Below are 14,834 nucleotides of genomic sequence, written 5' to 3' on the forward strand. Positions count from 1 at the left end.
AATTATTAGAATTTTACAGGGAATTCAATTTAAATATTAATTTAATTTAATTTAATTCGAACTCCTTTTTATAGGGAATTCACTTGTAATTCGAATCCTTAAGCCACGTACTCTCCTAAGCCACGTACTCTATGTAATTCGAATTGATATAATTCGAACCTTGCATGCCTAATTCGAATCTAATTGATTCGAACTACGTGGGAAGAGTATTTGGTCATAATTCGAATTGAATCAATTCGAATTATGTGCAAAGCTAATTCGAATCCTATTGATTCGAATTATATAAAGATGTGTTCTGGCGGATTTGGGTAAAAATGAGCTCCCCTTGGCTTATTTGGGTTTTTTACCCCTATAATTATGAATGAAACAATCGCATTATATAAAAATTTTGATTATTTCTCGTATTTAGCTGAATTATGTTACATGATATTCTAATTTGTAATATTTTATTTAATATTATTTGATATTATTAATATTATTATAAAAACTATAAAAGTTGTCTAAAACGAAATTAAAATAAAGCAAATAGTTTTTATATTATTTAATTATAAAAATTAATATCAGAGTAAATAAAAAATAATAAATTTGGTTTTCCAGAGACACGTGACTTTTTTATCGTTTAAAAATGTGGCTAGGTAACTCAAGAAAAATGTAACGTGAATATAAATCAATTTTGGTCCTTTGAATTTTCCTCTATTCTAATCTTAGCATGTATATTATTTTCGATTTTAGGAATCATATGATAGAGTATATTACATCCATTTTATATTTATTGTTACTACAAATAATCTCAATATAATCATAAAAATCTTAAACTAACTTAAATCTATTTTAATTTTATCTTTTTTATTAGTTTTAGGAATTAATATTACTTTTATCTGTATTTTTACTTTAATCTTTTATCATAAATTTATTATTATTATTTTTTCTGTGTTAAAAAAAATCGGTTCACTTTTAAATATTATTAGTACAAACTTATGTTGTAACTTGTTTACTATTGCTATATGTTGTATTCTAATTTTAGATTCCATGAATAATCATCATTCTTAGTTTTGTTACTTTTACTTCAGAGTATTTTACTATGATGCTCAATATAATTGAACATGCATCTTTTAGAGAAACCTTGTTCAAATGGATTGAGAATGTGCATAAAAAAATCTTTAAATTTCATGATGAGCCCAAGACATTTTATCTTAAATTTTTTATCTTGATCATATGTTATAGCTGACCAAAAATAGTTAAACCAAGAGGCCGAAACCGAATCCACAACCCATTTCAGATGAATCTCCAAGCCATTGACCCAAGCCACAACACACCCATCAGCCACATTAGTTGGGGGTAAATTTGACTTTCGATGAATATAGCAAATGAATGACTTGAGCATTAGGTTAAAGTCTAATAATACACCCTTATGTTTACATTATAAAGTCTTTAACATGATCTTCACCACTAAAATATTTTATTTTAAATCTCAATGATAATACATAATGGTGTACTAAAATGCCATAAAAGTACATTGCCTCACCTAAAATACTTCCATTCATATATCTCTTTCTATCTATTTAAATTATTGTAAAAAATGATATTGTACCAAGTTATTCTATGATAATTTATATAATAGATTTTGATGTTTCTGGTTTATAATAATAATGCTCTGCCTAATAAAGCTAATCTTGTATTCTATGTTTTCGTGATTCTAATGTTAAATAATGATTAGCAAGTCATACTACATAACTAACACTTTGATAGCCAATATGTAATTAATATAAGAAAAAATAACAACATTAACTAATCATTTTTTTTAAGAAGAAATACTAAAAATGAAATAATTAATTTGAGTTAGTCAAGTGGTTAATTTACTTATCTCTATTTATTTAAGTAAGGGTTGAAATTTGAATCTCGTTTTATATATGTAGCAATTTATTGGTCAACGATAAATTTTAAATGAAACTTTAATTTGCAACTAATTAATTTAAAAAAAAAAAACTAAAAATGAAGTTGTTGACTACATATGTGTTGATAAAACTTAAAAGGCTGTTTATCATCTAACTTTTTTTCTTAATTATAGTCAGCTTTTATAGTTAGATAGGGCTTTTTGGAATAAATGGAAGCCTTTCCTACAAAATATAAGTGATCATTATAATGCAGCTCTCTATCTTCTAAAATTACAACAGTAGGCCCAACTAATTAGCAAAGGAATGAAGTTTTCTTGCTACACCTTTTATTATAAAATAAAATAAAATAAATTAGACACTCAATCTTCTACTTTACTTTGTTGAACCCTTCTAATAATACAACACAAATTAATTAAAGCTACACATACATATATAATTAAGCTGCATCAAAACAAGGTTTCTACTTCTAGATACCTAGCTTCAGTGAGATTCTGCTGACTGAAAATGAGACCAATATTCCTTAACAAGTTGTCCAAACAATGATCCTTCCTGCTTCATCAAGTTCATGGGCTCATCATACTCAACCAATTCTCCTGAAAAATAATATACAATAATCATACAATATTAAATTAAATTAAGAATAAGTGAAGAAGTTAAATGTTATTAGTTATTACCATCACTGATAGCAGCGACCTTAGTGCAATCCATGACAGTTGGAATCCTATGTGCAACTGTGATTACAGTACAATCTGCAAACTCGGTTCTGATGGTTTTCTGCAGAATCAAATCAGTTGCATTATCAATGGATGCAGTTGCTTCATCCAGCACCAAAATCTTACTTCTCCTCAGAAGTGCACGCCCCAAACAGAACAGTTGCCGTTGTCCCATGCTCCAGTTCGCCCCAGCTTCAACAACCGAAGATTCTAAGCCTCCTTCTTTCTCTTTCACAACTTCTAGCAACTGGCACTTTCCAAGAACCTTCACATGGAACCAAAATTGTTAGCTGAAAAATTAAAGAATGCTTATCCAATCCAATTCAAATAAAAAATTTATTAAAATCGTACTAATTATAATTAAAGAAAAAGATAATAAGTCTATAACTTTTTAATTTGAAGACAGATAAGTCTCTTGACTAATTGAAAAGAAAAATATTATTTGTACACTAAAAAATTAGCTATTAAAATCATCCATCAATGTATTTTTAATGTGTATTTGTATTTCAACATGTATTTTATATTGGTGACTGACTTTAGTGACTGATTTTAGTGTACACGTAGCATAACTCAATTGAAAATATAAAAAGTTTCTGATTTCTTATCCAAAATATATAAGAACAAATCATTAAGGATTTAGATGTCTCACGTTTTAAAAAATAAGAAAAATTTTTGTATTTTTAATGAGTTAATAACTTATTTGTCTTCGAGATAAAAAAGTGAGGTGTTTATTCTTAGAATTAATTAGTTACCTGCCAAATATCATGATCAGAGTGGTGAGATAAAGGGTCCAAATTGTATCTAACAGTGCCATTAAAGAGAGTAGGATCCTGAGGTATGATACCAAAACGTGACCTCAAATCATGGAGTCCAATTGAAGAAATATCAATCCCATCAACAATGATCCTTCCACCTGCTGGCTCCACCAGCCGGAACAATGCACCTATTAATGTTGATTTTCCACTCCCTGTTCTTCCAACTATTCCAATCTTGTGCCCTCCTTCAAACGTGCACGTGATTCCACGTAATACAAGTGGTGCACTTTCCCGGTATCTTATCTGTTTTCATTTCATATAATATCAAATCTTTATTTACTTAATGTTTCATAATTTGTAGTTTCTATGATTTGCATGCATGTAATGGCATGAAGTTATGAGAAAAGTAGGTAGGTACCTGCAAATTATGAATTTGTACTTTTCCCTTAATAGGCCAATTGGGAGGAGGACGATTTTCTTGTATAACTTGTGGTGCCTCACTTGCTATATTCATGTATTGGTTTAGCCTCTCCACTGAGATTATCTGGTTTGCTACAGTGCATTGATTTTGAATTGCAAATACTAGGGACGAGTTTAATGAAAGTCCATATGATAGAGCCATGCCAATGAATCCTATACAATTACACCAACATTTTCAAATTTCAATGCTTAATAAAATAGTATATTTATATATAAAACTGATTGATTGTGTAAAATAATTATACCTGAGGTGAAAGTCCCTGGTGGAAGCACCACCATGGAAAGTGCTGCGGCTGCAAAAACAACTGCACTGATTGTTTCTAAGCGTAGCATCAGCCACTCATTTGCTGCAAAGCTGTGGAAGAAAGGGCTTGCATTCACATCAATGAGATCAAGATTCTTCATGAAAAACCTGTGTTCTTCCTCGAAAGCCCTTATCGTTGCAGCCCCGGCAACAGATTCGGCTAAATGATTGGCTACATAGGATTTTGTTGTGCCATTCATCCGCATCAATTCTTTTGCAGTGGCAAAGTAGTAGCTCTACAAAAGAATCTTACATTCTTATTATGATCACCAAAATTAGCCTTAGATTTTATCATGTTATGAATGGAACAACAATCTTTTCCTTTACCTGCAAGCGAATTGCTATGTAAACCATTGGTATAGAGACACACAACACTTGCCAAGTAATGACTGCTAAGACTATAAGATTGGCATAGCAAGTGTTAGTAGCTCCAACTGCGAAAACAAGGCTAAATGGAACATCAAGATCCACAATGCTCAGATCAGAGGAGACCTAAAACAAGGAGAAAAAAGGGTTACTTGTGTTGCAAGAAAGAACAATTATTCTCTCTGTTTGATTTTATCTGTATGTGTGCAGAGCTTACCCTACTAAGAATTCTTCCTAATGGTGTGGAGTCATAGAAGGACACCGGCGCGTGGAAGAGGGAATTCAAAAGCTGTAAGAACATAGATTTTGATGATTGAAGGCCCAAAGCAACTGCTACAAGGCTTCTAATCAACAAGAAAAATGTTGAAGCAAATCCAATCAACAAGTAGACAACAATGAGATGCAATGTGCTGACATTAGAATCATCAACTTTATCAGCCATCCACCAGTTCTGCAATGTCTGGCCAATCACAAATGAGAGGTGAGAAAGTGCAGCCACAGAGAAGTACAAATATCCTTTGTTTTGATTCAGATACTGTAAGTATGGCTTCAATCCCCTGTCTCCTTCTTCTCTTTCTTCTTGCTTGATCAATTGATCGCGCTCGCCACGCGAAGTTTCCAACTGATTCTCTACATATGTTTTCCTTATCTCCCCAGGATTGTGTGCAAGTCTGTTAGAAGAAGAAGTAGCATCCACGAGCCTGTCCGATCCGGCGGTTTCTTTGTGAGCCTGGACAAGATCCTGAAATTCTTTGCTTGAGTTCAAGAGATGGTGATAAGGAGCAGCTTGTAGGATTTTCCCCTCTGCCATCAACTGTAAAACAAAGAAATAAGTCAAATAATAAAACAGAATGAGAAAAGAAGCAAGTGACTTGAGATCCAAGAAATCACCAAAACAGAATCAAATGCTGGAAGAAAATCAACTTGATGAGTGACAAGCAAGACTGTCTTCCCTGCAAGTCCTTCCATGATGTAATCCTGCAAAATTTCAAAGCCATTCTTCATTCTACTAAGAGCAATGAACCAATGATTACAATTTGTGAAGACTGAAGTGAAGAAGTTGGAAATTACATTGAATAAGTTTGTGGCAGTATGTGCATCAACAGCACTGAATGGATCATCCAAGAGGTATATATCAGCATTCTGGTAAAGAGCGCGAGCGAGCTGAATCCGTTGCTTCTGGCCTCCACTCAGGTTAACCCCTCTTTCCCCTATCTCAGTGAGATCACCATGGGGAAAAAGCTCAAGGTCCTTCATCAGTGAAGACCTGTGAAGTGTTTCTTGATACTTTTCAGCATCCATTGCTGATCCAAACAATATGTTATCCCTTATTGTACCTGTCTGTATCCATGCAGTTTGAGAAACATAGGCAAACTTTCCATAAACTTCAATCTGCAATGCAGAAAAGATGCTGAAAAAGTTTAGTCATCCAATTTTCTAACTCATTCACAATTTACATGGAAATAAATGAAAAAAGTACTTACAGTTCCGCGAGTAATGAGAACTTCTCTGAGAATTGCAGCTAAGAGGGTTGATTTTCCAGAGCCAACTTCTCCACAGATAGCCACATTTTGCCCTGCTCTAACCTCCAAATTTATGTTCTTCAGAGTTGGTTTTGATCCATTACCTTCCCATGAAAACTCAGCAGACTTTATTGAAATCGAACCTCTCATGTTTTCGCTAAAATGCTTCTTCCTGAAGCTTTGGCTGTCTAGTTCAGGTGCCTCAAGGAATTTCAAAATCCTTGAGAATGCAACTTTTGCTTGGATCACCACCCCAATAACATCAGGGATGGTTCTAATAGGATCTTGAACGAGGCGCAGAGTCGCGACGAAAGTGAAAACATTGTTGGCATGTAGAGGAACACCAAGAAGGTAGCATGCTCCAAAGGATGCAGCAGATACCAAAACAGGTGAGGCCCAAAAGAGAAAGTTGCTATATGCTTTCCTCAATTGCACTACAGAAAGTCTTTTGAGCTCAACATTCCTCAATCTTTCAATGGCATTTCTGAAATTGGTTTCCCAGGCATATAGCTTCAGCACCTTCATATTCACAAGAGCTTCAGAAGTAGCCTTCAATCTCTCGTCTTGCGCCACCATAAGTTTCCTCTGGAACTTGTGCTGTAACTTTGCAAGTGGAGTGTTGCAAAGCACAGTGAGAAGTATCACTGCCAAGGAAGCGAATGTGGCGAGCCCAACGGCGCGAAAAAGTACTACTAAGGCGATACAAAGCTGAACACTGGTGGTCCATGTCTGGTGAAACCAATAGGGAAATTCTCCAATTCTATAAGCATCCACATTCACATAATTCATGATCTCACCACCAGAATGCACCAATCTAGCAGCATTGGATAGTCTTAGTTGCTTCTGATAAATAGCTGCAATAAGCAGTGATCTAACTTTCAAACCAATTAGTCTTGTTCTGAAGTACCATTGCCTTTGAGATAAAGATTCAATGATCTTTGTAATGACCAATGATATGGCCAATACATAACCTTCATGTTTGAAACTCTCATTACCCTCAGCAACAAGTATAAAGGAATTTAGAAGCAGAGGTCCACAAGAGAGAGTTATCACCTTCAGCAATGCAAAGAATCCTGAGATCAGAATCTCTTTCCAATGGCACATAATTATTGTTTTCAAGAGTGATGGCTGCTGTGCTGATTGTTCTTTCATCTTCTGCTTGTTCAATTGTTCTTGGAACTGAAAGTAACAGCTTTCAGCTCGGTCGGCCTCACGAAGCTTGGGAATGTCTTGTTCCTGAAGTGTTTTCTGTTTTCCTCTTTTCATCAATGGATTCAACCACCAAAATGACATCCAACTGAAGATTCCGGCTCCGGAAAATAGTGTGACAGAGCTAACAGAATCAGAATCAATTGAGTTGGACATGGATTCATCATTTAAAGGCATGTAAAGGCTTTCATAATTTTCTTCTCCTTCAAAGTCTCTATGCTTAGATTCCTTGTAACTGCATAGTAGCAATGAAATTGCGCCGCCAAAAGATAGAACATCTAAAACAACTTTCAGGGAAATTCCTCTGCTACTAACTGCATAGAACAAGGACAAAGCACAAAGAATTCCAGAAATCAAGAAAATAAGAACAGAAATGAGCCTTAACCATGTTCTTGGAAGTTGTTTCACCCTAAGACTCATTGTTAATCCTACAAACAACCATGACAACCCTTGAATGAATTCAAGAAACCACCAATCAAGAGGGAAAACAGTTCTGGTTTTTCTCAGATTCTCGTCTAGGAACCAGAATCCTGAGATCAAATGTACCAAGCCCAAAGAGCCATTGGCTATGGCAGAAACTAGCTGCAATCTTGAATAGCTTTGTCCATGATGATGTTGTTTTTTCAGTGGAGAGGGCTTGTGAAACATGGTGATTGATGAGATCATGATGACAAGCAACACATGAATGCATAAGATCAGAAAATGGTTGATACATGAGGAAGGATCCTTCAAAAACTTGAAATCATAACTGCAATAAGGATTTCCTGAACAACCAGATTCCCCACAAAACATCCTCCAGAAACTCTCCATTATTCTCTTTTCTTCTCAAAACCAGCAAAATCTGTAAACATAGAATGACAAAAACAAACTTCAGTTAAAAAAACAGAATATCATGCTTATATTATGATGATCATGGCATGCATTATGCAAACCTTGTGAGTATGTGATTCAGTGAGAGTGTAAGTTGTTGTTAGTGCATGCATATGCATATGCATATGCAGAGTCACAAGAACTGAAAATAAAAAAGGTAGCAACAGAAAGAAGAATCATATAAGATTCCAGGGTGTATGTATCTGAAATTCTGAATGAATAAATAAATAAAAGTCCCAAAGAAACTTAAGAAAAGTGGCCCTATCTCAGATGCAGTTGCAATGCCTCAGTACAGTCACTCAGTGAAAAGAGACTCACAAAAATGGAAACAATTATTGCATCAATGCAATATTTATCTCTTATTAAATTATATATTAGATTTTATTTCTATGTAAATCTCAACAACTATATTTAGCAGAAGAGAGTGTAGAAAACTAGAAATCGTATACAGCTATATTTGACATGATTTTAAAGTTGACAGTCGAAAACTGTTAGATGATAATTTAGTCAAATCTATCAAATCATCTAACGGTTTTCGATTATCAATTTCACAATTTCACATAAAAACAACTTCAGATGAGTTTTCACTAATTTTAACAAGCACAAGAGAATTTGACAAATGACAATATATAACAAAAATAAGCAGGTGCATTAAACCATAATTAAAAGGAAAATAAAAATGCAAAATCGTGCAGAGAATAAACAAACATTCGAAGCCGCGTGGTACAGAAAATCGTATTGTGTATTTTAAGAAAATACAAAAGTAGGTAAATCATGCATGCATGTTTTCCATTTTTCTTTTTTCTTTATGATTTCATTATTTCATATAATAATGTTTATGTGTTGCTTCTCAAAAAAGTAAAAACAACGTCTAACGTGGTAGTGGTACGACCGTACGAGAATAATGTGTTTGTAGTGCACACTACTCAGAACTTCTATTTTCCTTTTTTTTATTTATATATGAATAAAATTACGAATTTTCAGATAAGATCATTTGGGCCCAACAGTAGTAGCATAAATGAAATTTTCTAACAAAAATATATTATAAATGTATATCCAAATATTAAAAATTTAAAAATTTACGTTGATATGTACATATATTGTTTTTTTCTCCGAAATCTACTTACTGAGAATTCTGCATATTATGTTGTGCACCGACTTTTATTATTTGGATACAACTATACATTCAAGATTGATCAAATCTTAAAATGGATTGGCTTGTAACCATCATTTATTTATATATAAAGTAAAAAATTAATGTAAATTAATATGTTTATATAAATGTATATATGAAAATGTTAAATTAATAACCGATATTTTAAATAGAGAAAGTATATATGCTGTTTAAGAATCATTATTAATGAGATAAAAAAATCTAGCTAGTATATCATAAAACAAAATAAATGGATATTCTTTTCATGCCAGATTGGACCTCCCAATACAACATTACTTTGTTGACGTAAGTGGAGATGCAGGTTTATTTGGTGCATTGTCTTTCCTTTTCAGTCACAGCTTCTCACAAAGCTATGGCAATTTCTAGATTCAAAAAATTCGCCTAATGCGCCAAAAACATAAAAACCGAAATGATAAGTATATATCTTTTTTAAAAGAAAAATAATATAAAATATTTATTACAATTTAAAAAATATATATATTACTAAATGCCATATTATATACATAAATATTTTTATATATTTCATATAAAATTATATAACGTATGTTTGATCTTTACTCTATTGTTAAATATTTATTCAGATTAAGAGTATTTTTGATAAATAACTATGAACTCAAATGAAAATGACAAAAATATCTTTTTATAAAGATGTTTTGTTGAAAAATGTGACTTATTTATTTAGTCAAATTTTAAATAAAGACAACACTTTTATAACATATTAAAATCTAACCATACAATTTATTATCCAAAAAAAATCATACGAAGATAATTATAAAGTTTTTATGTCCACTCATATATATATATATTATTTCATCATTATTATTATTATTAAAACTTTTAAATGAATATGTCATGGTAATCATTTGATTAATTATGTTTAAGATTATTAATTTCTTGTATAATCATATTATGACAAATTATTTTATGAACTAATAATTAGAGAATATGATTATGTACATATATATATATATTTTTTTATCATAATCTCACTTTATGCATATAATAATTCGTTAATCAATAATAAAATTTTAAATAAGGTCCAGATTAATTTTTAGTCCGTAAAACTAGAGAATAATACTGTAGAAAAAAATTAAAAAAATAAAACTTTTTGGTACATAAAGCCAGTAAATTGTGATAATGAATATGTCTCATTCTTCCCACATCTTGTTGATCTGAATAGATTCATATAATTAAAAAAAAAAACAGACATCATTTCAAGTTGACAACTCATGTTTCTTAATTTCATTGAATCCACGTTATATAGGTAGAGATGACAATGATATAAAGACAGACAACTTTATTAGCCGGATTATTGATTGCCGTATTTATAATAATGAAAGGTTAGCTGTAAAAGAAGAATTCTCTTCTTCCTTCACTTCTTTTAGCTACTCATAATAGTGATTGATATGTGCTGTGGTCTGGGGATTTTTGTGAATATACTTACCCTATTTGAAAACAATTGAAAGGGCATAACTTACTTTAATGACCTATATCATAACTAAATATTAATTTAAATTATTCAATTTTTGTGAAAATATTTTAGAGTGGCAAATATTGTAATATATAATATATATAACAATGAGATTAGTTTTTTTTTATAATATCTTTTAATTTTAAGAGTCAAGAATTACTTCGTTATATATTTTTAAAATAACATTCAAAATTCAATATTTATTTAAACAGACGAATAATAAATGAAGAAGTATAAGGAGTCAATAGAATATTTGTACAATATGTACAATAGAGGTTTATGGATGTCCGATTCAGTATTAGAGATATAACTATTAATGTTACTTTTTCCGATTAGTTTAAACTTTTGGGATGAGTGGTATCATGACATGGTATCAGAGTTCTAGATCCGATGTTTATTATCTTAGTACCCAAATGGTTATTTTGAATAGTATGAATAATGTTCTTTTTTTAACTCATATAATCCATTGTATACATTGTACAAATATTCCATTGGCTCCCTAACAGACTCATAATCAATTTAACTAATTTAAACTTACATTAGTTATTTAAACCCTAAGTGGACCAAATCATATGCACCTTGACATGCACATGCAATGAAAAGCTACCTAATCGGTTTAATAATTTGTAGATTCATATGCATGGTTATTTTAGCTGAATGTATTTGTACTCATTCTCTTAAAGCACTGTGCCGACATCTAAAAACCTAAGAACCTAAGAACCTTAGGAAAACAAAAACGTCCGTCACATGCTGAAATGTGATTTAACGAAGAAAGATAGAGCCTAAATGAAATGAAATAGATAGAGATTGATGTCTCCTTTACATATTATATTATGACACGTTTCTCCTTGTTATGTTAGCTTAGCTTTTCAAGTTTTTGTGACTTTCTTTTATTTGTTTAAATTGTTATCTTTTTCAGAGTTGTGAGTGACCCCACATGTTAGATTTTAAGTGTTAAGCCGCCTATTGCCGAAATAATTGTTTTGAACGCACAAATTATGATTAATTATATATAACTATATAAGCACTGAAGTATTGTTAAAAGTAAATAAGAATATATATAGAATTGAGTTGGCCTAACTTTGGTCCCGAGTTTTATTTGTGCTTGCTCTTTGATTGTCCAAACATTTCTGCATGCGTCTCCAATGAAATTAAAATACAAGAGTTGGAAGAAAAAAGCATGCATTACTGAAATGATTATCTTCCCCATCATAATTCGTATACACGATGATGAGATCGATGTATACCTATTATTGTGTTCTTGAATTTGTGAATGTAGAAGAGAGGAAGAAGTGGGGCAAAATCTAAAGGTAGCTAGAGAGAAGAAAACCTTGGTCCACATTTTTCATGCCATAATAGCATGATTTTATTGCATGGATCTTTTGCGATAACAACTTAGACTTTAATTTTGATATATTAATCGTATAAAATATTTTATATACTTGTGCAATTATATCTGTTTTTTAGATGATTATTCACTTGATCAATATAAAAGGTAGTTATTTTTAGGGTTAAGTATGATTTTGGTCCCTAAAATGTAGGTCAAATTTTTTTTTTCATCTCCAACCTTTTTTTTCCAACAAAATCATTTTTAAAATTTAATTTAGTTTTAAAATCATTCTTATCTTAGGGACCAAAATTGTACCGAGGTGGTGACAGAAGCAAAAACAAAAATGGATCGTGGATAATTTTTTCTTCTTATTCCCTTCTTTTTTCACAGGAGTAAAAACACTCTCTTTCTCTTATTTTTTTATTGTATAATTTTTTTATTGTGGATAATTTGGTCCAAAATTTTAATATTTAAATAAAAATGACGATTTTAAAACTTGATTTTAACCTTAAAAATAATTTTGTATGTAAAAAAAAATTTGGAACAAAAATTTTTTTAACCTATATTCTAAAAACAAAAAATCGTACTTAATCTTTATTTACTAATATAGCATTATATAATTAGATGCACGTATAAAATTATTTTATACTTGGATCAAAATTAAATTCAACAACATATAGTATATATATGGATCAAACTTTTTCCTTTGAACAAAGTTTGTTTTTCTTTTATTTGACTTTTTTTTTTCTCTTTCGCTTTCATTCCTTCTAGGGGGAGACAAGCCCTAATAAAATTTAATTTTAGTACTTCTTCACCAAATAATCTTGATTGATTGATATACATTAGCCAAAGGGATATAAAGGAATTTTGGCACTACACACTACACGACTACAATAATTACTTGGTGTTGATACTTTAATATATATTTATTCATTATTTGCCACCAGTCGATGATCATGAAATATGGTTTTTAAAAAAGGGTTAAGTATTTTTTTTTTTAGATTAAAAAGAGATGTTAAATAGCCTACAATATAAACAATCAAATGAAGTAGTACGTTACAACACAAGTTATTATATTATTACATAAATTGTACTAATAATTAAGGACAAAAAGTGTGTGCCAACTATTTGTTTGGTCCATTATTTATGGTACTTGTACTACTATGGACACCCACATAAATTTCTGCCGACAAAAAAGACTAGGGTTTGAAAGTTGTCTTGAGAAGAAAATTATAATTAGTAGCCAATTGAGGAAGGGAACGTAACCATCAATGTGTTCTTTCCACTTACCAATAAGTATGATTATATATGATTTGGTTAATTCAAAATTAAATTTATTTTTTTAGTTAATTAACTAAATTAATTTTATACGATAAAATTGGTTATTAATCGATTATAAAAATAAAAATTAATTTTTAAAAAATAATTTATTTTTACATGAAAAATATAATTTTTGAAAAAAAAGGTTTTTTTATGAAAAAAATAATTTTTTTAAAATTGAATTTTTAATCTAAAAATTTGAAGTTAAAAATTTTTAAATTTAGTTTAATTTTAATTAACTGATCATTAAAAATTAATTTTTTAAATTTGGTTTTAGTTAATTAATTTTAAAAATATAGATATAATTTTTAAAATTATTTTATTAAATTAATTAACTAAAATATAACTATAATTTTTTAATCGTTTAATCGCATTTTGGTTTTTCAATATCCACACCTATTTACAAAAAGAAAGCAATGCAAGTTTGTAAGTATAATTAGCTTTATGAACTCAATTGTGCTAAGTGTTAGTACATGAACGTGATGAAAGTGACTAAAAAATAGACAAGCAAGAAAGAAGAACATGGTCCAGCCATATGTCACGTTTGGGATGCCATATATATTTTGCCATTATAGCATTTAAAGCCAAGGGAGTGACCACATTTTTGTACGTCAATGAATAACATGGAGCATAAGAGTGTGTTTGATTTACGTTTTATTTTTTATTTTTATTTTCGGTATTTTTGTTTTTGCAGTTTTATAAAAAAATAAAAAATAAAAACAGATAATAATTTTTTTTTACAAAATTAAAAAATGCTAAAAATAAAAATAAAACCACAAATCAAACTCATTTTAAATTTTGCAATTTATATTTTTCTTCATAATCTTGTCTCCAAGCCCATAATCATTAGTATATTTATGTATATAAAACGTCAAATGGATGTTGTAATGATTACATGAAATGAAGGGAGATAGATGAATACGCAATCCTAAAAAATAAAAATAAAAGAAAATATATAAGATAGTGAAAAAACAATACGACATCATAACATATTGTTGGATGTTAGCATCACTACAAGTAATAACAGACAAAGTACATAAACTTAAATGAAATAGAACAAACTATAGCATCACAAACAAGTACAATTTCAGCCTAATGGTTATTTTCTGCTTCTTAAGAGATTTAATGTCAGTGCACTTGCATTGTACAATGCAAAAGTGTACATGCCTCACCGATACTATGTGCTTGCATAATTTACCACTCACTTTGATATTGCACTCCAGGTTTAAGATTGAATATTATATTGAACTGTACTGATATGAATCCTATTCTAAATTTTTCTTGAAGAAGCACGTCAATTATTTCATTGATTCTCACTATATTTGAAATTTGGGTTTATCTATCTTTTGTCACGTATGTTAAATTTATAAATTAAAATTTTTTTATTAAAAATATAAAAAATTTAAATTTTAAATACATTTATT

At 30.3% G+C, this 14,834-nt stretch overlaps 1 protein-coding gene across 2 annotated transcripts; it reads right to left on the reverse strand.

Moving 5' to 3' along the window:
* Window positions 1-2,196: 2,196 nt before the first annotated feature.
* Window positions 2,197-8,417, reverse strand: LOC107467799 (ABC transporter C family member 10). Of its 2 annotated transcripts, XM_016086985.3 has the most exons (11): window positions 8,178-8,417; window positions 5,998-8,086; window positions 5,585-5,905; window positions 5,405-5,491; window positions 4,731-5,327; window positions 4,475-4,639; window positions 4,089-4,383; window positions 3,782-3,996; window positions 3,361-3,666; window positions 2,570-2,873; window positions 2,197-2,488 (listed from the first exon to the last, which is right to left on the reverse strand). In XM_016086985.3, the coding sequence occupies exons 2-11, from the start codon at window positions 8,053-8,055 to the stop codon at window positions 2,376-2,378; spliced, it is 4,461 nt and encodes a 1,486-aa protein (XP_015942471.1). In that variant the 5' UTR covers window positions 8,056-8,086; window positions 8,178-8,417; the 3' UTR covers window positions 2,197-2,375. The 2 variants fall into 2 exon arrangements, with proteins under 2 accessions (XP_015942471.1, XP_015942470.1); XM_016086984.3 differs by having other exon boundaries at window positions 5,405-5,905.
* Window positions 8,418-14,834: the final 6,417 nt, after the last annotated feature.

This window comes from Arachis duranensis, chromosome 9, assembly GCF_000817695.3.
Source record: "Arachis duranensis cultivar V14167 chromosome 9, aradu.V14167.gnm2.J7QH, whole genome shotgun sequence".
In the NCBI taxonomy this organism is placed as follows: domain Eukaryota; kingdom Viridiplantae; phylum Streptophyta; class Magnoliopsida; order Fabales; family Fabaceae; genus Arachis; species Arachis duranensis.

Coding starts and splice junctions, on each gene's coding strand:
- LOC107467799 (XM_016086984.3), bottom strand. CDS start 8,055: ATGGAGAGTTTCTGGAGGATGTTTTGTGGGGAATCTGGTTGTTCAGGA. Junction 3,667..3,781: donor TACAAATTCATAATTTGCAG/GTACCTACCTAC, acceptor AAATGAAAACAG/ATAAGATACCGGGAAAGTGC. Junction 2,874..3,360: donor CTGATCATGATATTTGGCAG/GTAACTAATTAA, acceptor TTCCATGTGAAG/GTTCTTGGAAAGTGCCAGTT.